General features: G+C 53.9%; 1 protein-coding gene across 5 annotated transcripts in view; it reads right to left on the bottom strand.

Annotated features, from left to right (window-relative positions):
- The window catches only part of TMCC2 (transmembrane and coiled-coil domain family 2), a 38,190-nt gene that overhangs the window by 10,996 nt on the left and 9,239 nt on the right, over positions 1–17,955 (bottom strand). For 3 of the 5 annotated variants that reach the window (XM_081490908.1, XM_081490906.1, XM_081490909.1), the window contains one exon: positions 14,411–14,920. In XM_081490908.1, the coding sequence (XP_081347034.1) occupies positions 14,411–14,920 (510 nt within the window). Of the gene's footprint in view, positions 1–703; positions 887–1,654; positions 1,866–14,410; positions 14,921–17,955 lie in introns of those variants that run through there. The other 2 variants (XM_081490911.1, XM_081490910.1) reach the window with 2 other exon arrangements.

Here is a 17,955-nt window from a genome sequence, read left to right on the forward strand (position 1 = left end):
TGGGGAGGCTTCGATCAGCCTTCCCCTGCAGCCCCAAGGGCACCCGCCCACCCTGATCCTAGGGGCGACTCTCATCCAGCCCTGGGATTTCAGTCCTTTCCTTGAGGCCCACCCCTGGTTCTGGTCAGAACCACACCCTCGGCTTAGCAGCCTCCCTTCTCCCTGCTGAGCACAATGGCCTTCTGTCCAGCAGACAGCCTGTGGTCCCCTCTGCCTGCTCACACCCTCAGCCCTGGCGGGAAGCCTGTGTTGCCCTCCCACCCTGGGGCCTCCCCTACCCCATCCTCCGAATCCTCTCGAATCTCCAAGCCCTCACACTTTGCTCCTCCTGGACGCTCCCACAGGGGTCAAGCTCCAGGGGCCTTCACACTCCCCTCCCCCCGTCACAGTCTCTCTGCTGGCAGAGGTGAGCACAACTGGGATCACCCCTTCTGCCTAAGTTCATGGCGCCTCCTCTGGCCTCAGCAGAGCGACACAAGGATGCTGGTTTCTGCAGGGCTCTGCCAGAGTCCCCTCACCCAACCCCAGGGTCCCTGCCAGCATCCATCGGCCCAAGTCTGGAGGCCTGCTGGTCATCCCTGCCCCTCTCCCATCTTTCTTAAGCAGACACCAGAGGAAAGGGGCTGCACTCTGAGAGAACGTGGGAACCCGACCTATCTGACAAACTGCGTCTCTCCCTCCTCCACCCCCGCCGGGGCCTCACCTGCGTGGGTACTGCTTCCCGCAGCCGGGCTGGCACCAGGGTGCCAGGGGCTCTGAGGCCCCAGCCTTCCGCGGGGTGTGCCAGGCCCCCAGGGTCACAGTCCCGGGGCAGCACTGGGCTTGCCGAGGGAAGCCGGGCTCTGCGAGCAGGTGTCCCGGAGCTCCCAGGCTCTGCACCCGCCATCTCCAGTCTGAGGCCCGGCTTGGGGATTAGGGGCAGATTGCTCGGGGAGTCCACCCCCCCGCCCCCAGCCCCGGGACTCCCAGCTGCTCCTTCCCATCTGGGAGGAGGAAAAGAGGGTCATGGAGTGGGGGACCAAGCTCGAATGAGGTGCCCCCTCCACACCACCCGTCCTGAGGCCAGCTGTTGCCACTCTGAGTCCAACGTGTATGAGGACATCTGGGTGTGACTGACAGCAACTCCTGCCTGGGGACAGCTTAGGAGAGCACAACGTGGTGATGCGGTTCCTGCATCTTTCACCCGCCTAGACGGATGCTCGGCCTCTCCCACCCCTCATGCATGGGTGCAGATGCTTCTCGCCATCAGAAAGCCCTCTCACAAACAGGCACAGCGCCACTGATTCCCTTCATCAGCCGCAGAACAGAAGTGCACCTCCTAGCCAGGCTTCCGGGGTGGAGGCAAGCTCTTTGAAGCCATAAGGGCTGGAGCCTGGAGGGGACTCCCTGACAGATCCCAACACGGCTGGGTCAGCCTGGAGTCCTCTGCTCCTCTCCCTGCAGCCCTGCCCAGGGCTGAAGGCACCCTCACTCCCCAGACATCCTTCCTACTCCAGTGGCTGCCTGCAGGACAGCAGCCAGCCTCATCCAGGGACTTTCTCTTCTCTGAGATCCTAGAAATCTACTTTCTGTGCTGGGCCCCACTGGCTTCCGCTTCCCATTCGTCACCCCACCGCCCAGCAAAAGCAAGATAAAACGCTGATGGCAAACTCACAGCCTTCTCCTCTTCCTTGGACTTCATCTTGCTAGTCCCAGCAGGAAATCCTGCGAGTGGCCAGCAGAGGGGGCCAGAGATCCGCAGGTGGGGCGCGCACGCCGTGAGGAGGGCGTGGGGTGGCCGGCAGGGTGCAAGGTCTGCTGGGTCCAAGGACAGCCTCCTACAGCAGGATCACCAGTCAGAGATGACGCAGATTCTGTGCCCACTCGAGCCGGATGGAGGACTCGGGGCTTAAATACGAAGGATCGGCATGGATCATGATGACGGGGCGGTCCCCATCAAGAAGGTACACCCAGATAAGGAAGGGCCCAGTGCTATCTCCAGGGCCCAGTGCCAGGGCCCTCAGCCAAAACACCAAGAGCCTGAGTCCCCACACCCTGGGCTGGGGGAAACCTTATAAACATTTGTGGTGGCGATGACCTGGGGTCTGCGAGGACAGGAGCCCAGCGAGGGCATGTCACACAGGTCCCAATTTGGGGAGCTGGCTCAAGAGGGAGACCCAGGTCCGATCCCTGGGTCAGGAAGGTCCCCTGGAGGAGGGCATGGCAACCCACTCCAGTATTCTTGCCTGGAGAATCCCATGGACAGAGGAGCCTGGTGGGCTACAGTCCATGGGGTCACAAAGAGTTGGACATGACTGAGCAACCAACACTTTCCTTTTTTTTTTTCAAGCATGTGCAGTCAGGGACATACGGGGTCAGGAACACTTTCAGCAGCTCCCCTCATCTGTAAATGACCTCCTGCCTACGGCACTCGATTTTCACTTCATGCTTCCCTGGTGGCTCAGACGGTAAAGCGTCTGCCTACAATGCGGGAGACCCGAGCTCCATCCCTGGGTCGGGAAGATCCCCTGAAGAAGGAAATGGCAACCCACTCCAGTATTCTTGACTGGAAAATCCCATGGACAGAGGAGCCTGGTGGGTTACAGTCCATGGGGTTGCAGAGTTGGACACGAGTGAGCGACTTCACTTTTTCTTTCTTTGGGCACTGTGCACTGTTCCTCTTGCATAAATAAGTTGTAATGCTCTGAGATAGGCAGGGATCAGATCTTAACTATATCCGGCCCTTCACTGTGCCTAGCATAGGACTGAACCTCTCTCATACGGACGTGTGTATAAGGACTGCCTGACCTACCCCACTGAGCAGAGATGGACAGCACGCCATCTACTAGTCTGTCCGAGGTAGCCCCAGAGGCAGCCTGGACTTCTCAGTCAAGACATCCCTCCTCTGCCCTCCTCCCTTCTAGGCTCTGCCAAGCTAGTCTTTGTAGCCTTTCCTTACAAGTGAAACAGCGGGAGGGGAGAAAGGAAAAGGCAGTGGCAGCAGGAGCCCAGAGGCGAGGAGGGGGCTGAGTCAGCCGAGCTGTGGGGCTCTCATGACACCTGGCAATCTCACTCCAGGCTGCCGGCATCAGGAAGGCTCAGAAACACCGGAAGAAGTCCCTTCCAGGCCTCACTGCACCACCAGAAAGACCCTGAGGAGGTATCTGGCATCCCCCTGATGGGAGGCTCAGCTGCCCTCCAGGGACAAGTCACCCATCAGCACAATAACTGGGGAGCAACAGAAAGGAGGGTGGAGCTCAGGGCAAGAGAAGAGACGGCAGGAGCCAGGGGACGTCTGTCGGTCAAGCCAGCAGGGGAGAGGGCCCTTCTCCTCTAGAGCGTCTGTACTTGTCCTTACATGTCTGAAATATCCCCAGATCTGCCAAGGGTGCAGAGCTTCCTGTTCCAGGGGTGGGGAGCAGGAGCCCACGGCATCATGACTCAGGGGGAATGATGATGCTCCATACCCGCTATGGGACCTGGGTCAGGTCGGTACAGGTGAGACACAGTGTCCACAATGCACTGAGCAGAGCAGGTGAAAGCGGGGCTTGGAAAGTCCCAGCAGAAGGGAATGTGTTGCAGGAAGACATCTCGCTCCCTGGGGGCAGACCTGTCTTTCAGTGGCAAGGCTGAGGGTCAGGTCTGCAGGCTCGATGCAAATCGGCACCGCCAACTCGCTCCTGACATGCCCTCCACAAGCCCTGTTCACACCTCTTCACAATAGCAAGAAGAGGCGGCAGCGCCCACAAAGCAGCGGCCTGGAGAAAGAGGCCTCAGGGACGAGACGGGAGGCATCAGGAGCTGGAGGAGAGGGTGGGTGAGCTGAGCCCTGCAGACTCTGCAGCTGAATCTCAGTTTTCTCAGCTGCAAAACCGTACATATGACTGTTACCTCCCAGGGCTATACTGGGGATCAAAGGGGAACATGAGTAAAAACACCTGACACAGCTTACATTTTACTGAAATACAGCATGAGTCCTGAGGCCCCTTCACACAAGTGTGTACACACACACAGACACCCCCCCCCCACAGTCACTGTAGGAGGTGCGTGGACGCGTGCACTTGGGACAGATAAAGCCAAAAGGTAGCTACATGTGGAACAAAGCTGAGAGGGGGCAGGAGGACAGGGAAGAGCAGCAGCTGTGCTAAAGCAACAGGCTCTGCGAGGACACGAGCCCCCAGGCTGCTGTGCTTGCACAGAGAGGAGGTGCCCTGGGTGCCCACCACCGAGCTGGCAAGTCCTGGCCCCCCTGCCACCTCCTCTCTGGCCTGGCAGAGCCAGGCCCCATCTGAGCTGGGCAGGGCAGTCGCTGGCCCTCCGCAGGCGTGCCTGGCTCTCTCTGCTCACCCATGTTAGCCCCGGTCCTGAGGCCACTGATGGGCTCCCATCGTCCTGGAAAGGGCCTGCCTTCCTCTTAACGCCCGCAGGCCTCAGCCCTCTTTTTCCCTGGTCCCCTTTAGCTCCCTCTTTCCCTCATTTTCACGCTGTGCTCCCTTTTTTTTCCATTTTTTCTTGTCTCTTCCTTTGCCCTTACTATTATCCTTCAGGTTCCCCCCACCCCCACCCATTTTAAATCTTATTTCAAATCTTCCTACCTAGTTTTTTTTCTCTTGGGGAGAAAAGCACACACCACACACGCATTCTGAAGGGTGGGAAACCTGAGAAGTCCTAGGCTTTGGGAGCGAAGACAAATGCTGAAGAGCAGCTAAATTTAGTCATTTCAAATACCAGGTGAGGCCTTAAAAAAAAAAAACTTCAGGCTTCAAATATGCTGTGAAAATCTCCTGGTTAGGATTCCTCCATAAAAGGCTAGCCGCCGCTCCAGGGCTCACGTCTCAGAAACGAGGGGCAGGAAGCAGTCAGTCCTCAGCAGTCCCTCCCCTAACACTGTCTCTTACAGGCAGCCAGTCATTACTCTTTTCTTAGAAACTGAAGTCTCCCAGGAGCCCTGCTTCCTCCTGGGAACACACAGGAGAAATGGGCATCTTCTTCAGGGTGAACCGGAACAACCAGTGTGGGCCCGTTTCCTAGGAGCATGTGGACAGGATCGGCCACATGAGCTGGGGAAGCAGGCTGGGAAGGCCAGGGTGGACTGATGCTGGGCATGCATGCCATGCCACCTCACAGCTGCTTCCAGGGCGGGGAGACCATCTCTTCCACCCTCAGGTTCCCGGCCTGTCTAATGCCATGGACACTCATGTTACAGGGTCCTGCTCAGGCACGGTCACGAGCCAGACGCTGGGCAGCGGAGACAACCACACACCTAAGGTCACTTTTAGGAAAATCAGAATTGGTGCCAGGAAGGTAGGAAAAAGGGATGATTCCACGCCTTCTATAGTCACTTGACTTCCCTGGAGAAGGCGATACTGGGGACAGGCCTGGAAGAAAGTGACCCAGAGAGGAAGCAGCTTTTGGAGGAGTTTTGAGGAAGCAGAGCACCCTCCACCACACCCTACTTGCCAAGAAAAATTTAGAATGACCCCTTTCTAAAAGCAAAGGACTGAAACACAGAACTCTCGGGGCATCCTGCTGATTCAGGGGATCAGCATTTACCATGAACTGATGGGAATTCAATGAGAAATGTGTGTGAAAGCAAAGCAGTCTGCAAACTGCAGCATGCTGCCCAACAAGGTGTCAGTGCCAGGAAGGCTCAAAGGGATGCTCAAAGGCCAGGGCTGGCATGGACTGGGGGTGCCCACAAAGCCGGTAGATGGGCATGGTGCCCAGATTGTATCTGCGTCTGAAGCTGCCTTCTCAGGCACTGAGGAAACCTTATATAATGAAGTTAACATTACAGAGCACTTTCCTTTCCAGGGCGGGGTTCGCCTTTCTGGCCACCCAAAGGAGGCCTTCTGCTTACAGTATCACCTAGAATCTGATCTAGCTTCTGCGGAGCACGCTGAATTATTCACTAGCTATATATGGGCCCAGCTCTGGGTCCTGGTGGTGGGACATCTGAAGAGGTGAAAAGGATGCAGTGAGTACACTTCCCAAATCCAGACCTGGAGGAAGGTCAAAGAGACGAAAGAAGCAGGGGCAGCAGACCCAAAGTGTGGAGGATACAGATGTAGGGGCTGCGGCAGTGTAGGGGTAGGGAGGCAAAGAATGGTCAGACCCGCTGCCTGTCACACCCTGGGGCCTGTCACTGGAGAGAGAAGGAGGTCAGAGAAGGCTCCTGTTCCCCGGAACTTTGCTCCCTGCCCCCAGCCCCCGCTGCAGCTCGGGGGAGCCCTGGGTTCCTCGGAGCCTGGAAGGAATGCAGTGGGGTGTGTGCAGCCTCCCTGCTCCTGTTTCAGGGTCCTCTGCCCTGCAGCATGGGTAGAAAGCCTAAACTGTGCCTTTGAAGAGCAAGAAGAGGCAGAGCAGGAATCAGGTAAACGATACTGTATTTCCATTGCCTCATCTGGCACCAGACGGGACCAGGGTCATGTTTCGCATCACAGGGATGTGCTGCATCCAACGAGGGATGTGCTGCATCCAACGAGGAATGTGCCCAGTGGCGGGGGAGACCCGAGCCAGCTCCCGTGACCCATCCCACACCAGCAGTGCCGGCTCCCTGTCAGCGGGAGCCGGAGACAGAGCCTCCTCTTGCCGCTGCCATTAGCACGGGCGTTGGGGGCCGACACCCTGAGCCCTAGGCACACCGCCCCCTGGGCACTGGGGCGGTCCTAGGGGCTGAGGCTCCTGAGGGGGAAGGCTGGGCCTGACGGGCCTCCCGCCTGTGTCTGGGCTGGAAGCACCTCACCCCCCTGGGGCAGGGCTTGGAGTCAGGTGTGTTGGGAAGGCATGCCATCTAGGCCTTGCCAGGTAAGTTGGACGTTATCTAACTTCATCCCCGTAACCCAGGGGGGATGCTGTATTCCCAGAAGCCAGAGCTAACCTGGGGAGCGCTGGGTACTTTCTATCTGGAAAGAGTCGTGGATGTCAGTGCGGAAAAGATGAATAAAGGCTAGTTCCAGAGGCCAGCGGCCTCCTGGGCCAACTGAGCCCCAAATCCTGCTCTACAGAGGCTGCTGTTGCTTACAACCTCTGCTGTCAGAGCGGGGGTCATGAGGCAGAGTCCTCCCTTTTCTTGACCCCTCTCCTGATTGGACAGGACCCCTAAAAGGCACATGGGTTCCACCTGAACATGAGGCACTCAAATCAGACTAGAGGAAGAACATCTTAACTCACCAGATACCACGAATACACTGGGAAATAGGGGCTTTTAATCACTGAGACAGGGAGCGGCAGTTCACGGCGAAGCACGGAGGCGAGCGGCCGGCAGCGTGGGCACCGCCTGGGAGGCCCTCCAGCGGCCGCCAGGCTGGGTGCCCCCTGTCTAAGGAGCCTCCCCACACACAGAGGAAGTGAGGATGGAAGAGGAGGCGACTGGAGAGGGCAACCGTCCTCCTGGCCACCAGGGGTGAGCTTGGGCTGGCAGACCCAGGCGCGCATGCAGGGACTCTAACGCGGCTCTGAAGGTGGACATAATGGTGTGGACGGGCGGGTAGACAGGGCCACTCGGCCTCTCATGGAACCTGGCCGCTCACACATGTCAGCAGGCCTTGCAGACGAACAGGCCAGCTTCCCCGTGCCTGGGGGGCATGTTTGGAAACCTCTCTCAGCAGAGCTGGCCCTACCCACCTCCAAACCGGCTCCCAGACATAAATAAACCAGGCCCCTCAACGCTTGCCAAAATCTGTCTTCTTGGCAGCAGCCTAGGGCTGAGGGCGGCCCCTTACTTGCCATTCCTGCCAGTAAACAGGGGTGCTTATTTATTCCCCTTATTTACCAGGGCAGAGAGTAAATCTTGTTATTGGATAAATCTGGCCAGAGTGTACCAAACAGGCTGTCCAGAGCTGGCTCTGGTTTATCCAATGGGCGGAACGCCCCTGGCCTCCCGGTCTGGGACCTGGAGATAACACCTCGGTGAGGTCACGGCGAAGGTCCATAACGACATCATCTCCACGCCCTCCCCGCCCCCCCAGTGCTGGGCCTCTCTCCCACCCTGCCCACCCTCAAAGCCAGGGGGCCGCAGACTGGCCTGTTGCTAAAGTCCTCCTGCCACTGGGCAAATCCGTGCCGGTCTCCTAAGGCTCTGGACACCCTCTGTGAGCTTTGGACACCCAACCCCCACAACCTATGCCGTGCCTCGTCCTGAAGGGGACCAGCCTCTTTGCACAGACAGGGCAGGATGACCAGGGCAAGGTCAGGGCCAGGCTGGCAGAGCTGGCTGTGAGCTGTGAGCATGCCAGGCTCTCCCTCTCCCGAGACCCTCCCACCGCAGCACCCAGCTCAAGCCTTCCATGACGCGACAGCTACAGAGAGTTTCTGAACAAGGCCAAGAAGGATGCAATTACCCAGCCAAACATGAGGGAAAGGGAAAACAAGTCTCTGATCCCTGCGAGGATGAATCTACTCTCTGGAAGTCCGAGAGCAGGTTATCGAGGCAGGACAGAAGAATTGCTAGGCTTTCCTGGCAGTACACTACGTTTTCTAAGAATTGCTGCTCAGCAAAGAGAGACTGGGAAGAGAGGTGGGACTTCTCTGCCGAGGAACCCAAGCAGCCTAACCATTGCCACTGCACATACCACCAGTGGTTCCTGCTGAAATTGCCAGGGCCCAGGTTTCCAGAGGTTAAGACCACACACAAATGGGGAACCCGGATGTCAGTACATTCTCTACTCATCTGCCAGTGTCCCAGTGCACCAATGATGATAACTTCATGCATCTGCTTTCTAGATATAACAGTGGTTCTCTTGCTCAGTGTCACACCAGTAGTAGAAAGCAGAATGGCGAGGCTGAGATGACAATCTGTTTCTGTTTTGAAAGGGGAATCATCTAAGGCACAATCTCAAAGACAAGCAAGTGGATCTGGAGGCAAACCACATCACCAAGGCCGAGTAGCTTCCTATGCTCTGTGCCCAACCCCTCTCTGTGCGTGTGCTGTGCCCTGCCTTCCATAGGGCTCCAGGTCCCCTGCTTTCCTAGGGAGGGGCTAGGCTGAGCCTCTGAAGACAGCTGAGGAACTGCTGCCTCCAGGGTGTACTGGTAATTCAACCCCTGGCAGGGCCGGCTCTGGGCTGAAAGTCAGCTGCTGGTTTCTAAACAATGGCAAGGGGTGTGGGTAGTGGGGGAGGCTTATGAATTAAAAATAGATGCTAGTAATCACCAGGGAGCTTGCAGAGAGCATGTGGGGCTGTGTTTACTAGAGAGAGAAGAATCCCTTCTATTCAGTCCCAGAGACCAGGGCGGGACCACCACCAGCTTCTCACACCAGCCAAGGGCCTCTGGGTTTGAGGGAGTCAGCTGACCATGCAGGGTTCGTTGGCGACTGGAAGACCCCTTTCCACAGGACATGAGGGCACCCTCTCTTCTCAAGATCCCCCAGGGCCACACGCATTCCTGGGGGACAGTATCAGATCAGAAAGGATGTACACAGAAGGGGAAATGGCAACCAAGAGATAGTCACTGTCCTTGGGCGGAGACAACCTGCTCACCATGGGTGTTGCATAAAAGGTCCCTGGAGGTTTTAGTGACTTCAGATCTCAGTTTGGTCTGTGGGCATGCTAGAAACACAGGGTCTAGTCACCTCTCTGCCACAAACTAGCCAGGTGCTCTTAGGCAAGCAGCCTCCTGATTCCTCTAGACCTCAGTCTGCTCATCTATAAAATGGAGATAACAGTACTGCTCTGGTAACTTCACAGAGATGTCATCAGGATTAGCCAGGCAATAGAATGGGAAAGACTAGAGATCTCTCCAAGAAAATTAGAGCTACCAAGGGAACACTTCATGCAAAGATGGGCACAATAAAGGACAGAAATGGTACAGACCTAACAGAAGCAGAGGATATTAAGAAGAGGTGGCAAAAATACATGGAAGAGCTATAAAAAAAGACCTGCATGACCCAGATAACCACGATGGTGTGATCACTCACCTAGAGCCAGACATCCTGGAATGTGAAGTCAAGTGGGCCTTAGGAAGCATCACTACAAACAAAGCTAGTGGAGGTGATGGAATTCCAGTTGAGCTCTTTCAAATCCTAAAAGATGATGCTGTGAAAGTGCTGCACTCAATATGCCAGCAAATTTGGAGAACTCAGCAGTGGCCACAGGACTGGAAAAGGTCAGTTTTCATTCCAATCCCAAACAAAGGCAATGCCAAAGAATGTTCAAACTACCACACAATTGCACTCATCTCAAACGCTAGCAAAGTAATGCTCAAAATTCTCCAAGCTAGGGTTCAAAGGTATGTGAACTGAGAACTCCCATGTGTTCAAGCCTGATTTAGAAAAGGCAGAGGAACCAGAGATCAAATTGCCAACATCCGCTGCATCATAGGAAAAACAAGAGAATTCCAGAAAAACATCTACTTCTGCTTCACTGACTACACTAAAGCCTCTGACTGTGTGGATCACACAAACTGTTAAAAATTTCTTAAAGAGATAGGAATACCAGACCACCTTACCTGTCTCCTGCAAAACCTGTATGCAAGTCAAGAAGCAACAGTTGGGACCAGACATGGAACAACAAACAAGTTCCAAATTGAGAAAGGAGTAGGTCAAGGCTGTATGTTGTCACCCTGCTTATTTAACTTATATGCAGAGTACATCATGAGAAATACCAGGCTGGATGAAGCACAAGCTGGAATCAAGATTGCTGGAAGAAATATCAACAACTTCAGATATGCAGATGACACCACCCTTATGATAGAAAGCAAAGAAGAACTAAAGAGCCTCTTGATGAAAGTGAAAGAGAAGAGTGAAAAAGTTGGCCTAAAACTCAACATTCAAAAAACTAAGATCATGGCATCTGGCCCCACCACTTCATGGGAAATAGATGGGGAAACAATGGAAACAGTGACAGACTTTATTTTCTTGGGCTCCAAAATCACTGCAGATGGTGACTGGAGCCACGAAATTAAAAGACGCTTGCTCCTTGGAAGAAAAGCTATGACAAATCTAGACAGCATATTAACAAGCAGAGACATTACTTTGCTGACAAAGGTCTGTACAGTTAAAGCTATGGTTTTTCCAGTAGTCATGTACGGATGTGAGAGTTGGACCATAAAGAAGGCTGAGTGCCAAAGAATTGATGCTTTTGAACTGTGGTGTTGAAGAAGATTCTTGAGAGTCCCTTGGACTGCAAGGAGATCCAACCAGTGCATCCTAAAGGAGATCAGTCCTGGGTGTTCATTGGAAGGACTGATGTTGAAGCTGAAATTCCAATACTTTGGCCACCTGATGTGAAGAGCTGACTCCTTGGAAAAGACCTGATGCTGGGAAGGATTGAAGGCAGGAGGAGAAGGGGATGAGACAGAGGATGAGACGGTTGGATGGCATCACCAATTCAATGGGCATGAATCTGACCAAGCTCCAGGAGATGGTGAAGGACAGGGAAGCCTGGCATGCTGCAGTCCATGGGGTCACAAAGAGTTGGACACGGCTGAGCGACTGAACAACACAGGTGACAAAGCTTTGGAAAGATGAACCTTCTAAATAAGGATATAAAACAGTCACAGGAATAACCATTTTCCCCATTTCCATCCTGCACCTAGGGAACCATCCCTCAGTGAGCTCACCCAAGAGTCTGCAGTCATGTCTTCCACAGCAACAAAGAACAGAACCCTGTCTGCTTCCTGGATATTTTGGGGGCAGTGTGAAGACCAAACAGGAGCCTTGTGGAAAAAATTCCCCAGTTGATGCCCTCCCATCCCCCCAGCCCCTTGCATTCCCACTCAGCAAACAGCAACAAACTTTGCCAGCTTGCAAAAGTGCCTACTGTGCACCCATTCCATCTGCTCAGACAGCCTCAGGACTACAATGCCCATGTATAGCCTACAATGCTACAATGCTTCTCTCTCCTACAATGCTACAATGTTTCTCTCTCCTCCTGAAACAGCTCCAGGACCAGAGACCCTGTTTTAGGATTGTTCTAAAGTGACTTTTAAAAGGTATCCACTGACTCAGCAGCAAGAGGTGGGCCTGGTGGCTGCTGCAAATAAAATACTTGCTCACTGGGAATTCCCCAGCAGTCCAGTGGTTAGGGCGTGGCACTTTCACTGCTGGGGCCAAGGTTCAAGCCCTGGTGGGGGAACTAAGATACTGTAAGCTGTGCTGCAGCGCCAAAAATAACCCAAAACAAACAAAAAAACTTGCTCACAAAGGGCTGAACAACTTGGTTCCTGCTGCTAGGTCTCTCTGGGTCTCCCTTCCTTCCACAAAGCCACGTTTTCCTTTCAGCCGAGACATCCAGATCTCATTCTTGGCACAGACTTCTCTGCAGTTGAAACTAAGCTTGCAGATGGTTCAGGGCCATCGTTTTAAATACTCTATATGCTGACAACCCCTAAACGTCTGTCTCCAGCCTGGGTCTCTTCCCAACACTGCAGACTCCAACATCTGACTGCTTATTTGGCATTTCCACATGGATGTTTAACAATCATCTCAAACGGAACATGTCCAAAGACTATCTCTGATTTCTGCCCCCACAGCCCCTCCACATATTTGGTCCAACTCAGCTAATGGCAATTTCTTCTTCCCAGCAGCCAGGCCGAAACCTATGAGCCCTCTCTGCCTGCTCCCTTTCTGCCCTGCCCCCCCCCATCCTTCAGGAACCTTTGTTGTTTGATCTCTGAGGGGAGTCCAGAATCCAGCCTTCCTCCCACTCTCACCCTGCAGCAATCACTGGCATCTCACCTCTGGGGGCTTCCAGCAGCTTCTTAGCCTCCCTGCTCACAGCCTGGCCTCCGTACAGCACCTAGAGCCATCTCCTTAAAGGGTGTCCCTCATCTGTACAAAACCTAATGGCTTCCCATCTCACTCAGCAAAGAAGTCAAAAACCTTTTTCCTGACCCACTAAGTGATCTGTAGCCCTCCCTGCCCATCTTTTAAAAACTAACACAAACCAGACTGCCTCAACCAATTCTGTCCTTTCTCCCCCGCCGAAGAGTGCCCCTCCACTTCCACTGTCGCCACAGTCTGCTAAAACCAGCTTCTTGCCACAGTTATCAGTGATCCTCACTGCTTGATACCATCTACGTACGTGTCCAAATCCAGATCTAACCTTTCACTCTTAGTGCATTTCACTTTGTTGAAAACTTCCTTCCTCTTAAAATTCCTCTGTCATGCTTGGACATCATCCCTCCCCAGGTTCATCCTACAGACCTACTGCTCTGTCCCTTGCACATCAGCTCTGTCCTCGGCCTCCATCGTACTCAACACTTGCTTCAAAGTCTCATCCACACCCAGCTCAGTTCCATCTTCCATGTCCACTTTCTCACCTAGTACCATTGATGAGAACTGCCGTAGGTCCTCTGAGTTTGTCTCTGCCTTCCCATGTTCGCTGATGTGGCCTAGACTCCAGCGACAGCTCTGATGATGGTTTCTTTGACTCCATTCCTGCCCGCCTTCCTAATCTGCCGTCTACACTAAGACCCAGAGGGGCCTCCTCCGGCCAGTTTCCTGCCTAACACCCTCTGACAACGTCACACTCCCCCAGGCTCAACATGGCAAGACCTCGTGTGGTGTATCCTCTGCCTATCTGTCAATCCCCAAAAGCGCTGGGCATTCCAGCCGCAGGGAATCCGTGGCAGTCCCCAGCACCGACGTGTTTTTGTGTACACTATACCCTTCCAGCCCCTACACTTGCCCCCAGTCCTCTGGCTAAATTGTACTCCTTCTTCAAGATGAAGCTCAGTGGCTTCCTCCAGAAGGTTTTCATATTCCTCCAAGTTCTCATATCCTCTGTCACACCCTCATCACCCTATTCTGTCAGTTCACCCATCTGTCTCCCCTCTATTCAGTGAGGACTGCCCCTCCGGCTCATTCATTCTTATAGCATATAACAAGTATGCAAGAAATACTTATATGAATGAAACGGTGAACATAGAAATTCAGCAGGTATCAAACTAGATTTTCTCCCTTTCAAACAGCCCTTCATGGATTTTTCCTCTGTCATCTTGGGTTGATAATAATAAAAACTATGCCACGCCAGACTCTATGCCAAGTATTTGACATATACGAACCTATTTAATCCTAGAGCAATTCCACTATTATTATCTCCATTTTCAAATGAGAAAAACTAAAGTACCAAAAAATGAAGTGACTCAGGCAGAAAGTGGCACAACCACGATTGATGCTAGTCCAACTACCACATGTATTGATTCTGGAGAGCATGCTTAAGAAAAACACACCAAAATTACTATCAGCCCAAGCAAAAGATAATTTTGAAGAGCTAAATTCCTAAGCAAAAAAAAATCAGCTTTGGGGGGCTCGCCTCTCGCTTTTGGCTTGGTCCTCTCTCTGGCTCCTTCCGTGAAACAGACAGCTCCACGGAGGCGGGGTGTCCGCACCCACCAGGCCAGGCCCCAGCTCAGGTCCTCGAGGCCCGAGGCCCCTGCGCGGCGGCCCCGGCCTCTGAGTGGGCCCTGCCCGGAAGGCCCGCCTCACCTTGTCACCGAGACCCTCGGCCTCCTCGGCCAGGAGGGAGCCGCTGTCGGGCAGCAGCAGGGCTGTGTCGGTGGTGGAGGAGGAGCGGGGGCGGCCCTGGTGCTGGTGCAGGATGGCGGCCAGGCCGCTGTCCTGGGGGGCCTTGCGCAGCAGGTGGGGGCTGCCGCGCTGCGGCTCCAGGGAGCTGCTCTTGGTGCGCCGGCTGCCGCCGCCGCCACCATGCATGCTGGCGCCCCGCTTGATGGAGGGCCGCGCGCGGATCTGCTGCAGCACGCGGTTGAAGGCGGTGGGCCGGGCGGGCAGGTCGTGCAGGGACATGGCGTAGGAGACGCGGTGCATCTCTGGGGAGCGTTCCTTCTCGTCTGGGGACTCGTGGTCGGACATGCCCTGCTGCTGCTGCTGGGGGTCCTGAGACGACGGGTGCTCCCTTTCCCGCGACCGGCGGCGGCTGTGGAACAGGTGCTTCAGGCCGTGGCCAAACATGGAGCCCTCTGAGAGCTGCTGGATTTTCTGAAGGCAGAAAGATGAAGAAGCCGGTGAGGGCAAAGCTCTCCAACGCCTAGCTGGTTGGGGGCAGAGGTAAGGGGTCTGTTCCTGGGACACTAATGCAGCTCCTACAGTCACCTGAAACTGGAAGATCCCCATGAACGGCTGCAGGAAAGGGGCAACCCAGACCCATTCCTCTCCTTCCGAAATAAATGTATACCCATGGCTTCCCTTAGGACACTCCTAATCCACACACGGTTCAGGGTTACTGGTCACGGTATCCTTTTGGCTACAGTCTGGGGCTCAGTGGCACATGCTGGCAGCACTTGGCTCATGAGTTTTACCCCTCTGGATGGATTCTACCTCCACCCACGAGACCTCCCTCCTAAATCAGACCCTTCCTCAAGATCTTCTTTTGGCCCAAAAGATGCCTCATTGCAACGCCCCTTGGGAAAATCAGGGTCATGCAATCAGATTATACTATTGTAGCAGATATTGTTAATCACCTACCCAATATCTATTCTCCTTTCTTTCTTCCCAAATTGCATGGCCTTACTACACCACATTAAAAATTCTTGCTTCATCAGAGGCCCCGGCAGCTAGGGGTAGCTACATGACACAGTCTTGGCCAATGAAAAGCAAGATGAGCTTTCTAGGGAACTTTTGCTTTCCTAATAAAGGCACCAGCCCTTCTTGCTTCTTCCCCCCTGGAATGTGGAGGTAATGCCTGGATCGTGCTTTACCAACAGCCATCTTGGTAAAGCCCCCAGGGATAGGCCTGGGAACCTGATGACCCTATGGAGTCACCAAACTGGGTGTGGATGCCTACCCTGGGATTCCTGGTTCATGAAATAAAGAAGTCTATCTTTACCTACACAACTTTAGAATAATTTTCTCTTATTTGTAGCCAACCTCATTTCTGACATAGCAATAAATCTTACTGAAGCTTCCAGGTTGACGAATACTTCCGCATGCACATCCCAGTCTCAGGGCAACAGAAACTCCTGAACCCAAGACCCTTCCAAACCTCTTCACTGGAGGTGAGTCACTCAGGGCCTAACCTGTGCACTCAGAGGTTAGTCGCACCCATGAAGAGTGCCTCTTCATTTGGCTGTTCATTTGTATCTTGCATAATAACCTGGTAAATGTAAAAAAGTACACAAACTACATCTATGGGCACACCTTGCAGCGCAGGCAGTAATGTGACAACTTCCTCAGCATACATATGAGAACCAGCTGTCTGAAACAGTGTCTTTCCACTCAGGCTGGAGCAAGCCAAGGGGGCTCTGGAGCCCAGTGCTGCCCTGGCCACAGGCTTTCTTAGTCCTGCCCCGAGATGCTCTACCTGCTCCCCAGGCAGAACTGCTCAGACAGGGGCAGCCTACTGCCTGGCCAGGGTGAGGCCACGTGCAGGATAACTCCAGACCGCTGCTTCTGCGTGGGGGCCAGCTCACGTGGTGGCGCCGACCCTCAGCAGAGAACTTTAGAACCAGAGGGCAGAGGGCTGGGACTTGGAGGGCCAGGGGAACCCTTAACTCCTGAGAAGGAAACTCAGAACCAAGCCACCCAGGGCTCCGTGAGCTATAGCAGGTCTTCATCTGTAAGGAATGATCGTCACCTCTGGAGGCAGCCTGTCAGCTAAGAAACCTTCCAAAGGATTACAAGTACTGGATTTTCTTTTTTTTCTAGAAGCAAACTTACAGAGGAGAAAATTTGAACCATGCAGATACCAAGAGAAAACCATCTTCAGATCTGAATTAGCTGACCCCACTTTCACTGTAAGCTATCCACTCCAGTATTCTCGGGCTTCCCTTGTGGCTCAGCTGGTAAAGAATATGCCTGCAATGCAAGAGACCTGGGTTCGATCCCTGGGTTGGGAAGATCCCCTGGAGAAGGGCAAGGCTACCCACTCCAGTATTCCTGCCTGGAGAATCCCATGGACTAGGAGCCTGGCAGGCTGCAGTGCATGGGGTTGCAAAGTGTCTGACACAACTGAGCAACTTTCACTTTCACTCTGTTAGGGCTTCCCTGGTAGCTCAGCTGGTAAAGAATCCGCCTGCAATGCAGGAGACTCTGGTTCGATTTCTGGGTTGGGAAGATCCCCTGGAAGAGGGCATAGCAATCCACTCTAGTATTCCTGCCTGGAGAATCCCCATGGACAGAGGAGCCTGGCAGGCTGCAGTCCATGTGGTCACAAAGAGTTGGACATGACAGAGTGACTAAGCACAGCACAGCAGCACTCTCACTGCTACTTTACACCTCAGCGTGGTTTGTGCAGACAGCTGCACTTACATCTGATAGCAGTAACTACGCACACTACTGTGGATTTGTGTCAAAGTGGAGCATTTTCATTTTTCACCCCGTTTGAGTAGTCTCACAATCCTCAAAGTAGGTGGGGCCTTTATTAGCACCCATTTTACAGACCAGATAAGTTTTATCACCACAGCTCACTGTGAACTTATGGCTTACAGTTTTCAATATGCTCTTTCTCCTGCATTATCTTACTTGACTTTCCCAGAAACTAATAAAAGCAATAGCAACAACATTTCCATTTTTAGGTGAGGGGATTAAGGTGACCACCACCGCTTCTCAAGAATTTGATCCTGGGGCAGCCCTCGGGATGCCAGGTCCCACAGTGCCAGGTCTCCCCACAGAGCCACCATCTCTAGGGCCAGCCCAGGGCAGAGTCTGCTCAGGTAAAACCACCACGTTCAAGGAAGGCCAGACTGAGGTGTGCATTCCGCCAGACCTGGAAACCACCAGATCCTGTGGCCTCTGGACCAGAGACAGGCTGGGACACCCTCCCCCTCCTCGGGCCCAGGCTGATACCAGACCTTCCTGCAGACATCACGGATGGGGCCAGCTGGCTCTGGCACTTGCCCAGCAACTTCTGCCAAGTGGTCACATTACATATTACAAATGGTCTTTCTAGCATTCTACTCCAGGCCTCTTCCTTCCCTCCCTGGCACTCTCAGCCTAGCTTCTCCAACACTGAGGCCCCTCTTCCACATCCACTCAGATACAGACTTCCTTCAAAAGATGGCACCAGATTTCTGAGG

This window comes from Giraffa tippelskirchi, chromosome 5 (genome assembly GCF_054371585.1).
Source record: "Giraffa tippelskirchi isolate mGirTip1 chromosome 5, T2T-mGirTip1v1.2.pri, whole genome shotgun sequence".
Taxonomy (NCBI): Eukaryota; Metazoa; Chordata; class Mammalia; order Artiodactyla; family Giraffidae; genus Giraffa; species Giraffa tippelskirchi.